Genomic DNA, 19,934 nt, shown 5'->3' with positions numbered 1-19,934 from the left:
GCATAAGATAGAATGATGGTCAATATAGAAATTCAGGAAATCAATAGCTAAGGAAAGCATGGAAAAATACATCTGATATGATCATCTCAGGAGAATATGGTATACTGAGGGAAAGAGTGTATTTTTAGCAGCAAAATAACAGCAGATCAAATAAGATTACAACGACATAGCTTTTGTGGAATAAGGTGAAAACCTAGGATATGGGGCACTGAATGAAAACAAAACAGAAGAAAACAAAGGAAAACCCTAAAATGAGCCATGGGAAATGGAAGTCTGCCACTTACCTTGGATTAAGAATTGGATTAATGAGAAGAGAAAAAATATACACATATATACCCATGCATACAAGGGCTCAGAGTAGATAGAAAGATAACTCGGTGCAGGTAATAGGATGCTAGCTGATGTGAAAGGATGGGGACTGGGAATTATGTTATCAAGAGAGGGTCTCTGGCCTAGGTAAACAAGGAACCAGACATATGGAGAAGATGGTTCAAAGAACAAGCAGAATCCTAATTACTGGAATTAGGACTGAGAGACAGAGTGGATTCAGCAATTTGGAAGACTTGCCACTAATCTATTTTAAATGTTTCTAAACTTTTCAAATCTTGTACAGTCAATGTAATATTATTAGCTAAAATGAATGTTCTGATAATAAAATCTATGCTCACTGCAGAAGTAATTTATAAACCGAAAAAGCCCTAAAATAAAAAATAGCTTAATCTTTCAAATTTAGGCATAGTTTGACCCATATTCTTCCAGGAATTTTTATATTTAGAGCCACGATATCAGGCTTTTGCAGAGAAGTAAAAAATAACAAACATTACTTTTATACTACTGAAGTGATTCCAGAAAATAAGGCAATTTTACTGTGTTTCAACAGTGCCTTGATCTGTAGAAATGAGAACAAGGAACACTTTCACTCAGATAAGACTTAATAACCAAGTATGACCTATGGACTACAAAGGAGAAGATGCGCATATTTTAGACGTAGATTTTGTTAACAATTCATGCCCCGAGAAACTGGAATTTAAAGCAAGTTGCTCTACTAAATGACTTCCTGAACAATTAGGACTCTGGAATTGCCTTTCTTATTGACAGCTATACAGGGAAATTAGAATGAGTCCAAGAAATAAAGCAGTCAAGCCTCCTACCGAGAACAATTACCAGTGTTCTGGGGCCACCAAAATTCCAATCTACCAACTGTTGACACTTAAAACAGGAACAAAGCCTGGCTGCCTCCATTTGCCACATACCTTTTCTCTCCCCCCGCCCCCATGTTAACCAGCGACTTAACTAATAAAGTTCTATTTTTCTTCTCGTACTCCCTCACAGAAATATGCAAACCATCATTTTCTTATACTTAAAAAAACAAACACATTTTGATAATTCTAGGGAAAAAGTATGCTTTCTGTTTTTAAGTGTATTTCATGTGCTTAATGCATGCTTTTTAGAAAAGAAATCAATTTACTGCCCTGTATGTATCATTTTGCTATTTCTGGACAAAAGCATCAGAAAGATTTGCAGAGCAAAGGTTAGATAAATGAGACCTTTGAAATTTGTTATGAGGACAGAACAATGGTAGAATAAGATCCTGAGCATAAAAACAGACATAATTTCATGACTGATTTTTTAATCAAACTAATCATTACATAAGATTGACACCAGAAGGTAAAATTACTCAGGCAAAATTTTTATAGCAGAACGTACAGAGACTAAAAGTTATGTGCCTCTACATGGAACGCTTTATGTAGTTTGTTTTTGCTCACATTGTTTTACTCACATTACCACTGATCAAGTAACTAATAGATTGAGTCCAAATAAAGAGAGTAAAAGAGTGATAAAATCTCTTTTGATTCAATAATTTAAGAAGAGGACAATACAGGATATACACCTTAAAAGATAATTTTGTTTCATGCCAATATATGACAAGGAACCTGATCTGATAACAAATTAGGACAAATTTGTCATGTACTGTAAGTATCGGTTTTTCTCCAATTCAAGCTTTCAATGTGTGTGTGTGTGTGTGTGTGTGTGTGTGTATATATATATATATATATATATATATAAAGTGGTATAAGATGAGTAACTTATTAAATATAAGAGGCCAGGATGGATTCATTTTGATATTTGGCAAAACTAATACAATTTGTAAAGTTTAAAAATAAAATAAAATTTAAAAATAAATAAATAAATAAACATAAGAGGCCAAAAATAAGGTGAATTTCTCCACTGGGGGAAACATTGGACATTTTAATGTGGAAAGGTCTAGTTCTCATCAGTTGGGGCACAGCCTGAGTTTTTATAAATCTTCTGATAGAGGTCATGAAAGAGGAAGAAGGATTAGGATATTATAAAAGGAAAAGAGAGAAAGGGGTGAGCATCTCTCTTAAAAGTCACTCATACATCTATGAAAAGCTGTGTGGTGAAAGAGACAATCATAAAAACAATAACTAATATTTACTACATATTTATGTGTCCAAGGGGCTCCCCTGGTGGCTCAAACAGTAAAGAATTTGCCTGTAATGCGGGAGACCCAGGTTCGATCCCTGGGTCAGGAAGAGTCCCAGGAGAAGGCAGTGGCAACCCACTCCAGTATTCTTGCCTGGAGAATTCCATGGACAGAGAAGCCTGGTGGGTTACAGTCTATGAGGTCGAAATGAGTTGGACATGACTGAGCAAGTAACACTCACTTTTTACCATGTGTCCAAAATGGTTGAAGTGCTCTCAATTTATCTCATTTGATTTCCCCAACAATCTTCTAGAAATATTAGTATATTCAGTTTGTATATTGAAAAACTAATCTGGCAACCTAGCCAGAAAAAAAACAAAAAACATCATTTTACTGTTTTTTGTGGGTAAAAAATAAAACATTTTACTATATAGAAGGGGCTCAAAAGAAATATATTCCCCAGTTATCTCAGAAAGTTTTTAAAAAGGAACTTAATGACAAAATTACAAAAGTGGATTCTCTGGAAACCTAGGAGATATGTTTGGAATTCAGTTAAAGTCCATGGGCTTTGATCTTGGGCTTTTCATATCATTTTCAGATATGACGTTCAGACTTGCCGCCTACCTAATGTTGCACTGAGAGTAGTAACCAAAGCCTAAGCACTTTCAGATCTTTATATATATGTGTGTGTGTGTTTGTGTGTGTGTGTGTGTGTGTGTGTATTTAAGACAGGGTTATTGATCAACTTTAAAATTTGAAAAGTATTTTAATTAAACATTTAAAAATTATCTACTTTATTAAAATAAATAGTATAGATAACTTCAATCTATTTAATGGAAAACAGGGAAACTAAAGAAAACTCAATCTACAGAATATAAACCTAGAAAGGAAACAGAGTAAAATGAAGAGAAATAGTAAATTAGTATGGTACTGGCACAAAGACAGAAATATAGATCAATGGAATAAAATAGAAAGCCCAGAGATAAATCCACGCATATATGGACACCTTATCTTTGACAAAGGAGGCAAGAATATACAATGGATTAAAGACAATCTCTTTAACAAGTGGTGCTGGGAAATCTGGTCAACCACTTGTAAAAGAATGAAACTAGACCACTTTCTAACACCATACACAAAAATAAACTCAAAATGGATTAAAGATCTAAACGTAAGACCAGAAACTATAAAACTCCTAGAGGAGAACATAGGCAAAACACTCTCTGACATACATCACAGCAGGATCCTCTATGACCCACCTCCAAGAATATTGGAAATAAAATAAAAAATAAACAAATGGGACCTAATTAACCTTAAAAGCTTCTGCACATCAAAGGAAACTATTAGCAAGGTGAAAAGACAGCTTTCAGAATGGGAGAAAATAATAGCAAATGAAGCAACTGACAAACAACTCATCTCAAAAATATACAAGCAACTCCTACAGCTCAACTCCAGAAAAATAAACAACCCAATCAAAAAATGGGCCAAAGAACTAAATAGACATTTCTCCAAAGAAGACATACAGATGGCTAACAAACACATGAAAAGATGCTCAACATCACTCATTATCAGAGAAATGCAAATCAAAACCACTATGAGGTACCATTTCACACCAGTCAGAATGGCTGCGATCCAAAAGTCTACAAATAATAAATGCTGGAGAGGGTGTGGAGAAAAAGGAACCCTCTTACACTGTTGGTGGGAATGCAAACTAGTACAGCCACTATGGAGAACAGTGTGGAGATTCCTTAAAAAACTGGAAATAGAACTGCCTTATGATCCAGCAATCCCACTGCTGGGCATACACAATGAGGAAACCAGAAGGGAAAGAGACACGTGTACCTCAATGTTCATCGCAGCACTGTTTATAATAGCCAGGACATGGAAGCAACCTAGATGTCCATCAGCAGATGAATGGATAAGAAAGCAGTGGTACATATACACAATGGAGTATTACTCAGCCATTAAAAATAATACATTTGAATCAGTTCTAATGAGGTGGATGAAACTGGAGCCTATTATACAGAGTGAAGTAAGCCAGAAAGAAAAACACCAATACAGTATACTAATGCATATATATGGAATTTAGAAAGATGGTAACAATAACCCTGTGTACGAGACAGCAAAAGAGACACTGATGTATAGAACAGTCTTATGGACTCTGTGGGAGAGGGAGAGGGTGGGAAGATTTGGGAGAATGACATTGAAACATGTAAAATATCATGTAAGAAACGAGTTGCCAGTCCAGGTTCGATGCACGATACTGGATGTTTGGGGGTAATGCACTGGGACGACCCAGAGGGATGGTATGGGGAGGGAGGAGGGAGGAGGGTTCAGGATGGGGAACACATGTATACCTGTGGCGGATTCATTTTGATATTTGGCAAAACTAATACAATTATGTAAAGTTTAAAAATAAAAAAAAAAATTAATAGAACTAATTCACCCACAAAATAGAATTCACCCATAAAAAGGAAAATTCTGAAATTAAATTTTAAAATCAAGTTGTTTTTCTGTAAGATATGAATAAAGACACAATAAAATATAAATAAAGGGCTAGAAAAAGTTCTATCAAAGAGGATACTAACCTAATTTAGTGAAAGTGAAAGTGAAAATCACTCAGTTATCTCCAACTCTTTGTGACCCCATGGACTTTAGTCCATGGAATTCCTCAGGCCAGAATACTGGAGTGGGTAGCCTTTCCCTTCTCCAAGCCCGGGATCAAACCCAGGTCTTCTGCATTGCAGGCGGATTCTTTACCAGCTGAGCCACAAGGGAAGCCAAAGAATATTGGAGTGGGTAGCCTATCCCTTCTCCAGCAGATCTTCCTGACCCAGGAATTGAACTAGGGTCTCCTGAACTGCAGGTGGATTCTTTACCAACTGAACTAAAATTTAGGGTAGCTGTATTAATACCACATAGAATATTTTTAAGGAAAAATCATTTAAATGATTATTAAGATCAACTAGCAAAAGTTGAAAGAAATTATTAGAGATATAGAAGCCCCAAAACTTATGTACTAAAACAGAAAAAGCTCAGATGTGATATCTACAATGCTGATCATGTATTAAGCTATAAAGTGAAAGTGAAGTCGCTCAGTCATGTCCAACTCTTTGAGACCCCATGGACTGTAGCCTATCAGGCTCCTTAGTTCATGGAATTTTCCAGTCAAGAGTACTGGAGTGGGTTGCCATTTCCTTCTCCACTGGATCTTCCTGACCCAGGGATCAAACCCAGGTCTCCAGCATTGCGGGCAGACACTTTACTGTCTGAGCCACCAGGGAAGTCCAGCAATCCTCAATTAAATAAGAAAGACTGAAGTACAGTCCATCTCCTTTGAATACAATGCAGTAACAAAATAAAGCCCTTATCTTTGGAATATTAATGAACACTTTCCATAAAACTGATGAGTCAAAATACTAATCACTGGACCATTTACGAAACAATTCTATCTAAACAACAATAAAAGCACTATATATCAAAATTTGTACAATGCAGCTAAAGTGTGCTAAGAGGAAAATGGATAGTTTTAAATGCATATGTTAGAAAAGACAAAAAGAAAATTCAGTTATACACATGTGGTTAAAAATATAAACAAAAGCAATAAAATGATAGATATAAAATCTTTGAAGTTTGGAAGGAGAAAGAAATTGAGAAAGGAATACACAGAGGGTGGAAATATTCTCTTTTCAAAGCTAAGTATGGATATACAGGTGTTTGTACTGTTTTTCACTTCATTGATGCTGTATGTATTTTGTGTGTACGCAACAGTTAAAGATCCTGATGCTGGGAAAGATTGAGGGCAAGAAGACAAGGGTGCAACAGGGATGAAATGGTTGGAAGGCATCACTGACTCAGTGGACGTGAGTTTGAGCAAACTCTGGGAGATACTGAAGGAAAGACTGGCATGCTGTGGTTCCTGGGGTTGCAAAGAGTCAAACAGGACTTAGCAACTGAACAACAACAATAGTTAACAGCAACAATAAAAATTAACAAACTACATATTCAACTTAGTAAGTTAGAAAAATAGCTTCAGGATAAATACAAATAGCAGAAGATGAATTCAAATAAGACAAGAGCAGAAATAAATGAAATAGAAAGCAAATCAAGTATATGGAGTCAACAAATGCCAGAGAATCTCTTGTATACTGATTTACAAAAGAGAAAAAAGTACAAATAAATAAGATAAAAACAGCTCAAGCTTTTATGAATGATACAATTATATGAACAATTTGATGGTATTCAATTTGAAAATTTAGAAAAAAAGACAACCTTTAGGATAATATAAATTATCAAAATTGACTCAAGAACAAATGTTTAAATAACAGGAATAGAACTGTTATACTAAATAAATTGATTCAGTAGTCAAATAACTACCCTCAAATAAAACAAACAACCCCCCCCCCAAAACAAAACTATAAGACGGTTTTAAGAGGCAAATTTTGTCAGTCTTTCAAGGTACTGTTGCTGCTGCTGCTAAGTCGCTTCAGTCGTGTCTGACTCTGTGCGACCCCATAGTCGGCAGCCCACCAGGCTCCTCCGTCCATGGGATTTTCCAGGCAAGAACACTGGAGTGAGTTGCCATTTCCTTCTCCAATGCATGAAAGTGAAAAGTGAAAGTGAAGTCGCTCAGTCGTGTCCAACTCTTCGCGACCCCATGGACTGCAGCCTACCAGGCTCCTCCATCCATGGGATTTTCCAGGCAAGAGTACTGGAGTGGGGTGCCATTGCCTTCTCCCTTTCAAGGTACAGCAACATGCATTTCACATAGATCATCCCAGAGAAGTGACAAAAAGGAAAGCTCCCTAGCTTATTTAACAAAATTAATTTATTATTGATGCCATGATTGTTCAAAGACATGGTAAACCATAAGCCATTTTACTAATGAATATGGATGCAAACATTTTACATAATTAGCAAACATATGAGAAAATTGAAGCCCAGAAAATTTCAGTAACTTGCCCAAGTTCGCTCAGTTAATAAATGGCAGACTTGGACCAACACTTTTCTCAAGCCTAGGACCATGCTTTTGAAGAAGGCAAGAAGCAAGACCAATAGCAACACTGCTTGTAATGAAGCCCCTGTCAATTCTCCCTGCAACCTGCCACTCAGGTGCAAAGGCGACAGGGATGCACTGGGCTCAGCATGTACTCTGCATTCTTGACCTTAAGTTCCTACTTCACTGCCCTGATGGCCACTGCTGTGCCTGGCAAGACATTTCCTTAATTCTCACTCTTTTTGAAATAAGTATTACTGCATTAATTTAAGGATGAGCCTGAGGGAGATAAAGTGTAAGGACAAGAAATGAGTTCTGAAAAGCAGTAAGAGGTAGAGCTGAGATTCAAACTCAGATCACATCACTTCAACAATCATTTATGTGGTTTGAAAGGATTCCTGTTTCTGAGCAGGACCCTAGACTCCTTGGGTGAACTATGAGCCTTCAACTTTCAGACTGAATCCCAGATACTAGGCAGGTGGTTCTGACCTGTTTCCTTCTCCCATGTATTCTTCTAGTGTCATGCTAGGAATAGGACCCAGGTCTGATTTCCTGATCACTCTCACACCTAGTTCTTGCCAGTCCCTTTGCTTTTGCCTGAATCCTGTATTGGAAGAAGGACCTCTATATCCCTAGACAAATCAACCCTTAGTGAGAATTCACACACTCTATAAGCATGCCCTTAGGCCAGCCTCCTAAACACGGCCATCAACCCAGATAGAACAAATCATGTTTGAGAATCTCTTTTAGCCTTGGTGATTTGGGTTCTTTACTCTGAGTTTCCCATAACCATCATCTATGCTATGCTATGCTAAGTTACGTCAGTCGTGTCCGACTCTTAGCGGCCCCATGGACTATAGCCTACCAGGCTCCTCCATCCATGGGATTTCCCAGGCAAGAGTACTGGAGTGGGGTGCCATTGCCTTCTCCCAACCATCATCTAAGCCTGTCTTAATTTAAATACCCCACCAACTAAGAGCTTCTACTAAGAACCATAGTAACAGTCCTTGGGTGACCGTTATGTCAGCTCTCCCTTTACTACATTATAAGCATCATGGTGGCAGGGATTTTTAGATGAATTGTTCTCTGCCTTATTTCCAAAATCTGAAACAATGCCTGAAACATAGTAGACAGTCCATATTTGTTGAAATGTTGAGTGGATTTACTTTGATTGTGCTACTGTTGGGTCCAAACCTAGGAAATTATCACTGAGAAAGCAAGCACAAAGCTAAGCAGTATATCGCCAGGCAGATTACTGTGTATGAATACCAGATTGTTATTCTGCCTTGTGTTATTCAACCAGATTGGACTATTTAGAAATTTCAGGCCTTTAGGGCTAATTAGACTGAGATTCCCAATCAACTCCAGTAGCTCCTCATGGTGAGTGGGAATTGGTGACGGATGGAGCACTTGGCAGTGATTTGCCCACTGCCAACTGTGTGTCAATGGAGATGGTGCTGGCCTACCCACTGTCAACTTGCCTCAGATTTTATAGCACTTTCCTTCCTTCGAAGAGATGACTGAGATTTTTACTGTACATCTCTTTAATTCAAATAGAATAGGGCTATTCAAATAGAAGGGCTACCTTTTTGCACATGGCCAAGTCATTTTTCTTCATGTAAAGGCAAATATTTCATGCTTCACATTGAGGGTGCCTGGGACTTGCAGCACCAGGAACTAGAAATTATTCACTCCAGCGTTTATATTAGTTGCCCATGTAATGACTTAATGTGACAGCTTGTCAAAAATGAGATTTAATATGCCTGTTGTATGGAAGTCATATTTCATTTGCATTTTGAGACGCCGGCCCCAGGGAAATGGGCTTTATGAGTTTTAGCAGGAACTGTTGGGCTTGGTTCATCCACCCAACACTCACACAGAAAAATCTTTTACAGAGCCCTTCTGAAACTAAATACTAAAACTAAAATGAATACTTTTAAGTAAAGGAACAGTTGACCAATAGCTCTTTTAACCATACAGTGAGGGTGTGCTCTCTGTCAGAGCTTCAGAAAATGTAGAGGCATTCCTCTAATTTCTATTGCTTTCCTCTTAACTTTTCACAGGGATGAGTATTTGTGCTTTAAACCAAAGACAATATTTTAAAACATAAAAAAACAGTCTAGAAGTCTATCCAATAAAAACCTTCCATTTTGATTATTTCCTCTGAAGCAAAAGACTGGATACTCTGAGATTCAGTAAGCAATAAGAGGCTTTTTCATGTATCAGAGAATGTTTATTTTCTCTTGTATCCAAACTACACTGGAAGTATTACATGGCATAATAAACCCAACAGATAAAAATAAGCCCCTGGGAAAGCAGTCATGTTGTAAAAATACCATGGCACAATACAAAATGTTCTGAATGTGCTGTAGCACCCAGATATTCAAATAGACATGTACTACTGCTGATATGTATTGGGCTGAGGGGGGTTTGCTGATGGAGACCTAGGAAAGGTTGGCTTTGGGTGGAAGATGACAATGAAAGAAGAAGAAAATGAGAAACAAAAATGTAAATAATGGTGTTTACATGTCAAGTATATAGAAATTTAAAACAAGTAATAATAGTGGCCATGTTTTTATTCTCTAAGAAAGACAAAGTCTCTAAATTGGAGGAGGTAGTACACAGTTGCAATAATCTGTGCACAGGGGCACAGATAAATTTTCCTGGATACAAGCTCCAGAGTAGTGGCTGGCAGGATGCAGTTACCATGGCACAACATCCACTGCTCATTGGAATTGGAATTACCTGGGAGGTTTTTTTCTTTTTAACCCTTCTATCCAGGTTACACTTGAAGCCAGTTAAATCATTCATGGGAGTGAGACCCAGGCATCAGGGTTTAAAAGCTCCCCTCGGTGATTCTAGATGGCTCAGATGGTAAAGAATCTGCCTGCAGTGCAGGAGAAACCTGAGTTTAATCTCTAGGTCGGGAAGACCCCCTGGAGAAGGGAACGGCAATCCACTCCAGTATTCTTGCCTGGAGAATTCCATGGACAGAGGAGCCCGGCAGGCTACAGTCCATGGGGTTGCAAACAGTAGGACACGACTGAGCAACACACACACACACACACAGGCAATTCTAATGAGCCGAATTCAAGAATCCCTGATCTAGATATTTGCAATCTATTTCTACCTTCTAATCATGTTGGTTCTTTCATTCAATAAGGAATTGACAAAGCATCTATCTCATGCCAGACTATGTAGTAAGCAATAGGGATGAAAACATTTAACAAGGACATCAAACAAGACGCAGTTCTTACCCTCATGGAGTCAAAAGAGAAGGCTTATGCAAAATAATCAAATTGTACTAACGAAAATCATAAAAGCACCAGCTCGTATTTATTGTATACTGTACCCTAGGATGTACAAGCATGTTAAACACTTATCCACTCCCTTCATCTACTGTATTATTATCACATCACTGTACATATGAGAGAACTCAGGCCCAGAGAAGTTACATAACTTGCCAGATATAATAAGCTAATTTAGCAGTCCAAATGGGATTCACCCCATGCAGCCTTCACTCTTAACCATACCATCCTCTGGAGTTTGTGATTAAATGCTAGGAAGGCCCAGAGGAAGAAACAAATAATTGAGCCAAAAGGGGAGGGAGGTGTTTGGGAAAGCCTCAAAAATGAGGCAACATGTGGACTATGTAGAAATTTAGCAGGAATTTTCAGGTGTATATAACAAGCAAACTGTGTTTGGATGAAATAGCATTTGTAAAGATGGGAAGGTACATGAATATTTGAGCAACACAGGATAATTTGTATGATAGTGCAGCTGAGGCTTTGAGGAAATTTGTTCAGGGTGAGACTTTCTGCATGTTCCCAGTTATTCCTAGAACTTTGGAATAAACATAACAAACAAGCAGCCCAAGCAGAATGCTTTTCCCCAGACTATGATCAATGTATAGTTAGTAGCTGACTCTGCACCTACCAATTCCTCATTGTTTAAAGATGTCCTAATCACCATAGCCAGGGAGAGTCCAGACTTCCGGGCAGCCAGGGTCTTAAAAAATTAAAACAAACAAAAAAGACAATCGTGAGTTACTGATATATGAGGTGACTGTTATTTACCTATTACTCAGCAGAAGATGAAAATATAAGAGTATAGACTATCACTGTTCACACTTTAGGTAACAGGGACATACTATATTCAGTAGTCAGCCAATTCATCCAGAATGTGGAATCACAGAACATTAAAGCTAAAAAAGTCCCTTTTAGATCATCAAACCTAGACCCTACATTTCACAGATGATAAAACTGAGGCCCAGTAAGAAAGACTGAGTAACCCAAGGTTTTTAGGCTAGCATGAGACTTCTAAAACATTGTTTTTCTCCAAGAAAACCATAATCACATGCCTTCATAAAACATGACCATTGATACAGAGCCAGCTCACCTCTCTGATAGCCCTGAATCACAACAGGTATTAGATGATTCTTGAGTTGTCTATAGTTTCCTGGAATATGCTTCCATATCTAGCCAATGTATTTTCTTACCAAGTATGCATTTTATCAAGTGAGAATCATCATTCCCAGATTTGTTCTCTTCACTCACTGCTGGTAACTTAGGTGATTTTAAGTAAGAGTTACATTCCTTTAGTTTCCCCTGTAAAATAGAACCATTATACGGCTCCCACTAGAAATATACATGATATAAGGTTAATGTACTCAATGGTACTATAGAGAACTGTGGAAATCAGTTCTAGATGGGAATAATAAATATTCTCCTCCATTAGGGGTCAGAAATATATCTACTTGGAGCCACGAAGACACTGTGCCTAGTTAAGTTCAGTACAGTCCTAAGCAGGGAGGTGACTTTCCATCTGTCTCCACCCCTACCATGTAAACTTATAGGGCACTTATCTCCAAAGATAGTCTTTTATCACTGACAACTACTGTCCCTCAAATTTTGTTTTTAGTCTATTTTAGTCCATATTTGCACTTGCTATTTACATAAGTTGTTCTATCTTTCAGAATGGAGATGTTAAATCCTTATAGAACCCAAACTTCTTATTCTTATATGTTTCTTTTTATTTCCCCACCATGTTCTCTTAGATCGCATGAATAAGAGTAGTATTTGAGAAGACTGCCAAATATTAATTAAATAAATTAAAAATCACTTACCATGGCCTGAAGAGTCCAAGTGATAGAGAAAATAAAATATAAATAATTAGACATATGAGAAAAGAACATAATAATGCTAAATAAGCCTAATGCTAAAAAATGATGTCACACTACAACAGCAGGAATCTGAGATAACTGTAGAGACATATCATGCTTTCCAGCATAAGTTTTTTTCCAGGAAAGACTTTGTCTTTTCTAATTTAAAGCTAAAGTGATGAGCTTCAGATAAAGGTTTTCACAGCAAAATTAAAAATTATCAGTATCAAGAATCTGTGTACATTGTTGTAAAAGGGAAACTTCAGTTTCTCTGGGGGAAATATATTTTCATGCAATAAACCATTAAGAATATGCCTCCAAAACATGAAAACACTGTGAATGATAGAAAACATTTCTTTTTCCTGTTGATGGGCTATTTTTTAGACTTTAATACAGACTATTATTAATTCTTTTCATTTCCCAGCAGTCTCTAGCATATTTCCTTATAGGAGAGTTTGTTATTCAGAGTTATATTCAGGGCTAGTATAGGCTTTAATGACCTGGAAGCTATGGTTTTCTTTGGAGAGTGAAACAGCTTATTAATTTGGTTAGATGTGATCTTAAAGAATAAAGAACTAATTAACATTGTCTGCTTGCTTTATAAAATGCTAAAGATTATAGGGTTAAGGTGAAGACTTCAAATCCAGCCTTCCACTGCAAATTAAACTCATGGTCATTTATAAAATTGAGCACATCAAAGCCCAATTGCAGAAGACTGCTTGGCATGTTGTATGACTTCCTTTTTGCTCAATTATAGCACTATTTTAACTCAATCTGTAATTTCACCTAATATCAAAAGCTGTCAAAAGGTTAGAGCTATTTCCTCCATCTAATCGACTTTAAAGAAATAATAAGCCTAATGCTGCTAGCATCCAGCTTCTTCTGTGTTTTATGCTATGAAATATTTACAGGCTAGGCATTTAATGAGAAGGACAATATGACATCTAGTAAAGACAACGCATGCAGTCAAAATAAATTAAACAGGAGTGACTCACGACATTTCGTACAATAGGCAGAGTTTTCTTTTTGCGGAGATCCGGCATACTGTCAATACCATAAAGTCCCCGACCAGCTCTGAAAGAGGGGGAGAAGGAATGATTTCAATGGGGAATAGACTTCCTATTAAAAAAATTCCACTGTCTGTAGTAAAAAGTCTGTGAAAGAAGGTTAAAGGATTACCATACTGGTTAAGGCAGCAGCAAAGATCCAAGACTCAAGGACCTTGCCCCAAAGTAAGAGACCAACTATCACACATAGTGATCACTCTCCATCTTAGATGGTTTCATACTTTGAAGAATTATATATGGTCTGGTTTGACACATTGTTTTATTGTACCACAGAGAGGATAATTAAAATTGTTAGGTATATGGAACTTTGCACCTAGAGGAAGAAACAGAATCAAACCAGTTTTGGTGAAAGTTTGATCTGTCTGCAATGATTAAAAAAAAATACTTTTATAGCAAAAATACTATTTTTGTGTGTGTGTACATTGTGTCTTCACAGATTGAACTCCAAGCAGAATCTTAAGAATTTACCAACATATTTAAAATACTAGTGATTATCCCAGTACCATAATTTCCACTTATCTGAATTATCCAAAGATAAATGCACAAGATTAAATGTCATATAAGCATGTTCACTGCAACTTTTTCTACTAACAACAAAAGCTAGGTAACCTAAATATTCAGTAACCGTATACTGATTGAATGAATTATAGAATATTACACAATGGAAGTGATGCAATCATTAAATAAGTTAAATAAACATGTGCATATATAAAAAATACAGTATGTTAAGAAAGCACACTTCCATATTATTAAGTTTCCTATTGACCCTCATATGAATGGATGCTTATATATGCATGGAAAATGTCTAGAAATATATTCACCAAATTGATAACCATACTTACCTCCGTGGAATAAAATTGGATGAGAGAAAGAGAGAAGACTCCCTATGTTATAAATTTAGTAATGTTCAAAATTTTTATAATAAGCATATGTTATATCTGCAATTTAAAATAATTTTAAATACATTAATATTTGTTTATTAAAATAAATTTAATACATTGAATTTGATTTTTGTTGCATCGAAGCCAGTCTTTTTATACAACCAAAAAGGTCATCATCATCCCCTTCTGCTCACTTGAACTGCACAACTCCTGCTAACCTCTAGCTAAGAGCCAGCTTTTGCACCAGAAGTATCACAATGCGGGCACAATGTTTTAGCTGGGCAGCTCTGCCATTGAAACAGGCTGCAACAGCCAATAATAGGTTATCAGCATTTTAATATTCAGTTTTCACTGACACAAAGATTGTCTTTTCATTCCTGCTGCTTAATTTAACAAAGGCGAACCTTTGTCTTGTTGTATCTCTTAGTAGCCAACAGTCTGAACTCTAATACTTCCAATTTGGTGATCTTGGACAATTTACAGAAATCCTCATCCAACTCATATAAAATAGTAGAGCAAAATATTAATGAAGATGTAATAAATAGTAATAATGCCATAACTTACATGTTTGAAAATAAGGAGCAAATCCAATAATACATGTGAAATATTAAAACCATTGCACATGGTTGTGTCACTGTCAGTGATGAACAGTATACTTAAGGTCATGCACTTGAAACAAAAGTTACCTATAGGTCACAGAATACAGGACAAAAGTAATTACGGGGCAGAGACTAAGGAAGGGGAAAGAAAGAATGGGAAGGAATAAAAGATGGGAGGGGAGACAGGGTGTGGTAGCTGGAGATGACATTCAACAGTTAAGTGGTGCACCACTGAACCTGTGAAAAAGGAGTTAATACAGCTTCTGTTGTCTGACACTCTAGAGCAGCTGATTGGTGGCTCAGCAGTAATGAATCTGCCTGCAACGTGGGAGACCTGGGTTCCATCCCTGGATTGGGAAGATCCCCTGGAGGAGGGCATGACAACCCACTCCAGTATTCTCGCCTGGAATATCCCCATGGACAGGGGAGCCTGGTGGCTACAGTCCATGGGTTTGCAAAGAGTCAGACATGACTGAGTACATAAGACACTCTCTAGGTCAAGGGCTGTGATAGTCATGGTGACAAAGAGCAAGAATTGAGATCACAAAAGACACATTGGCAACATTCTCTCATGAACTCCAAGAAACCGCAGAGTACAGAAGGGCAGTATATTTTTTTTTCTTCTGAACACTCATCTTCAGAAAGACTACTGCTATCTCCGTGTGACATCCTGCTTCCCTCCTATCCTCTTTCCATATTCTTCTCTCCCTGCTTGTTCATGCTTGAACCTCCCCCACCACACACATATCTCAAACACTAAATATATGTGAAAATAAATAAATAAATATATGGGAAAGGATTATGTAAGTGGGTTTCCAAAGCATTTTTCCAGTTTCATTTGCTCCAATCTAAGACTCTGATTCCTTGCACTTTCTACTTTCACTCCTCTGTGAACAGAATAATAATGGCATAAAATGTTCATCAATAAATGTCTTTCCACCACATTACATAGCAATCATACTAACTCACTGCCTCCAAGTGTTTTGAAATGTTTTGACTCCTAAATAATGTGACTTTAATAACTTTGTAGAGAAACATATTCAATTGTGATAATGGTTGAGAAAGTGATTTATAAACTGCAAAGTGTTATATAAGTGAGTCATATATTTTCTTCCTATCAATAACAGATTACTTATTGTCTTTGTGTTTTCCTTCTCATGGAACTTAAATTCCAAAGCCCATCTAGAATTTGGAGTAACTGTATATATTCACAGATTCAGGAATAAATAACGCACAGATATGTTCTTGAATCACACTTCACCTTTATGCTTGTCTCATCAGAAGAGACATACACAAGGAATGAGGCCAAACTTGAGCCAAAGTTAGAACACATGGATCCAAAATTCATCTGTCTCATCTGAGCTTGTTATTCAATTAAACCTATATTTTATAATTTTTAAAACTGTAATGCAGTAAAATATATTCTCTTAAGCTTCACAGGTAGCGCCCAAAGTGTTCATCAGGTTGTGTTTTCTTGTTTTACATGTTTACCATTACTCTAAGAAGTTTGGATAAACATATACTTTAAAGAGCTTATCTATCAAGTAATAATAAAGCTTTTATTTCAAACTTTAAAAAAAGATCCTGCCCTAATAGCCTCACTTTTTAAATAGAAAAGTGCTTGGTAAATACTGTGAAGTGCTATACAAATGTCAATTATTTGTGTAATAGTTACCGAGAGGCTTCCTAACCAGGAGAGGTCTGGGAGTGATTAAATAACAACAACCAAAAAAAGATGAAGCATGGAAAGAACACAGTAGGTAAGGAAATAATTGACTTTTTGGCAAGAGGTCAGGTTCATGGATATCAGTTAAAATCCAAAAGAAAGTAGTTAGGCTGGATGAGGAGGAGGTCAGAGGCAGTCATCAACAGCGGCAACAGCAGGTAGGTAATTCTGAAGGGAAATCTAATTTTAGGGAAGAGCTGTTTGATTTCACCCCTTTCTGTAATAGCTGATTCGATTATCCTGTCTCTAATGTATCCAACAAACTAGCTAATTCTAGCTGACATTTAAATGTGCTTACCAGGAGCCAGACATAATACTAATCATCAAATTCAATCTTTACAAGTATTATGTCATTTTATTCTCAAAAAAATCCACTGAGGAATAGGTACAATTATTTCTCCCATTTTATAGATGAAGAAACGAAGGCACAGAATAGTTCAGAATCATCCCAAAGATCATGATCTAAGTCAGAGTTAGCACTATCATACTCTACTGCTTTTATGATTACACAATTCTACATTTACAACAATATGAGTTGAGGCTTCCCATTAATCCCATTTTACCCTTGTTAAATCTTAAGGACAGCAACTTCCCCAGGCCTAGAAATACCTGGTAGATCTTGATATCCATTGTGGGAGTGTCTTGCCTTGAACATCATGTTCTTAATAATGTATATATAAATATATATAGAGAGAGAACTATATTATTATAATTATATAATATATATTAATATTAATAACATGCATATATATATAATGTATATATTTTATAGGAGAATTCAGAGGCCTGTCCCAGTTGATTCAGAGGTGCTTCTAGTATTTGAATTTAAAAAAATGTATTCATACCCCAATGTTCATCGCAGCACTGTTTATAATAGCCAGGACATGGAAGCAACCTAGATGTCCATCAGCAGATGAATGGATAAGAAAGCTATGGTACATATACACAATGGAGTATTACTCAGCCATTAAAAAGAAAACATTTGAATCAGTTCTAATGAGGTGGATGAAACTGGAGCCTATTATACAGAGTGAAGTAAGCCAGAAGGAAAAACACCAATACAGTATAATAATGCATATATATAGAATTTAGAAAGATGGTAACAATAACCCTGTATACGAGACAGCAAAAGAGACACTGATGTATAGAACAGTCTTATGGACTCTATGGGAGAGGGAGAGGGTGGGAAAATTTGGGAGAATGGCATTGAAACATGTAAAATATCATGTATGAAACGAGATGCCAGTCCAGGTTCGATGCACGATACTGGATGCTTGGGCTAGTGCACTGGGACGACCCAGAGGGATGGTATGAGGAGGGAGGAGGGAGGAGGGTTCAGGATGGGGAACACATGTATACCTGTGGCGGATTCATTTTGATATTTGGCAAAACCAATACAATTATGTAAAGTTTAAAAATAAAATAAAATTTTAAAAAAATGTATTCAAAGGCTATTATCTTCAGATTAGAAGCCCTGTATCACTGTATAAAATAGTCCCAATCCTCCCCAAGTGGTTTCTCTCCAGCTATTCAAGTGTTCCTCTGATGAAAAAGGAGTCTTTAGACTAGAGGCATTACAAATGAGACAAAGGCATCATGAGATCCACAGAAATGTCTGGAACGTCAATGACCACATATAATTGACAATGGATATAATTTTATAGGCTAAATTAAGTGAGATGTATTCTAATTCAACATTTGTTCTCTTAAAAAGTTTTCATATTTTTCATGGTTTTATTTCTTACTTCTTCGCCTAATTATACTAAAAGGAGTTTACTGAGTTTAATAAAATCTGTGTAAAAAAATGTATGGCTATATACCTTGAGTCAGGTTCAGTTAATTATTTCATTACAAAAAAAACACAAATTTTATAAAAGATATATATGATATTCAGTAATTTTTAAGAACTCTGACACACAGGTAGGAGGGGTAAAGCTGATTTTACTAAATACATAGCAATTATTTTTACTCCAAAATTGACTTGATAACATACTGAGTCTATTCAGATTGAAAAAGAACTCTGAGAAGACTCAGAGGAGTAATGCATGAAAGCTATAAGCAGGTTTCCCGAAAGTAGCACTTTCTGATTATGGGACAAAGATGTGCTATTTCCACATGTGGAAGCTTGATGCTTAATTGGTAATATTTGGAGACTTGCTGATTTCCATTAGAAATCAGAAAATTGGTAGACTCTGCTTATATCCAAAGGAGTTGTTAAATTAATTGAAGACTATAAGCCTGAAAAAAAACATAATACTTCTGTTTATGTCTGTGTTTCCAAGGCAATTATTGGGCAGGGTTATATAATCAATCTTTTTTAGCATTATGGAATATTAAGGCAGTGTAAAAGTTTAACTAAATCATTTTAACTCCCACTCCTCTAGTACAACTGTACACCCTTTCAGACTTTAAAAAACAACTCTCTGCATTTATTACCTTACTTAAACATACAATGACCAATATTGCTTTTTCTGATTAATGTGATGTATTTTACACCCATTTTAACACTTTTCTTGATGACCATGATACACTTTATTCACCTGCAGCATATTAGGATATGTCATTCAGGATATTTTCTTTTTCTTTTCTTCATTTTCTGGAAAAGATTTCCATTATTGTCAACAATGAATGAATATTTGTGTTTGTGTAATTGATGACTCACTCCCCACAGGCAATTAATCAGCAGTTCCTAAAGATTTATTGATTCTTTATCTCATCAAAACTAAGATACTATCTGTCATAAGATGAAATGTTATTTTATACACCATTGGGGAAAAATCAAATTAATCTCTGATACCATGCTCTCCTTGAAGTTAGAATTTAAATTTTATACTTATTGAAGGGCCCTCTTTAAGTGACTCTCTGGCATAGATTTCTGTCATATGTCATATATATTTTTCTCATATATAAAAAGGAAAATATAAACAAAACAAATTATTATTCAGAGTCCAGCTTTTCAGAATTACTCAACTCAGAACTGTCATTGTCTAGAGCTTTTTCCAAATTATTGTCCTTTAAGCCATCAATTTTGGCCACCTGATGCGAAGAGCTGACTCAT

General features: G+C 36.4%; 1 protein-coding gene across 10 annotated transcripts in view; it reads right to left on the bottom strand.

Moving 5' to 3' along the window:
* Positions 1-19,934, bottom strand: part of UNC13C (unc-13 homolog C) — an 839,460-nt gene that overhangs the window by 394,766 nt on the left and 424,760 nt on the right. For 9 of the 10 annotated variants that reach the window (XM_086321016.1, XM_086321021.1, XM_086321015.1 and 6 more), the window contains 2 exons: positions 13,599-13,677; positions 11,379-11,450 (listed from right to left, as the gene is read on the bottom strand). In XM_086321016.1, the coding sequence (XP_086177142.1) occupies positions 11,379-11,450; positions 13,599-13,677 (151 nt within the window). Of the gene's footprint in view, positions 1-11,378; positions 11,451-11,940; positions 12,050-13,598; positions 13,678-19,934 lie in introns of those variants that run through there. The other variant, XM_086321024.1, reaches the window with a different exon arrangement.

This window comes from Bos grunniens, chromosome 10 (assembly GCF_055505025.1).
Source record: "Bos grunniens cultivar Pamir isolate PY7600 chromosome 10, Bosgru_T2T1.0, whole genome shotgun sequence".
Taxonomy (NCBI): domain Eukaryota; kingdom Metazoa; phylum Chordata; class Mammalia; order Artiodactyla; family Bovidae; genus Bos; species Bos grunniens.
The sequence above is the reverse complement of the archived record's forward strand: the minus strand, read 5'-3'. Positions and strand labels throughout refer to the sequence as shown.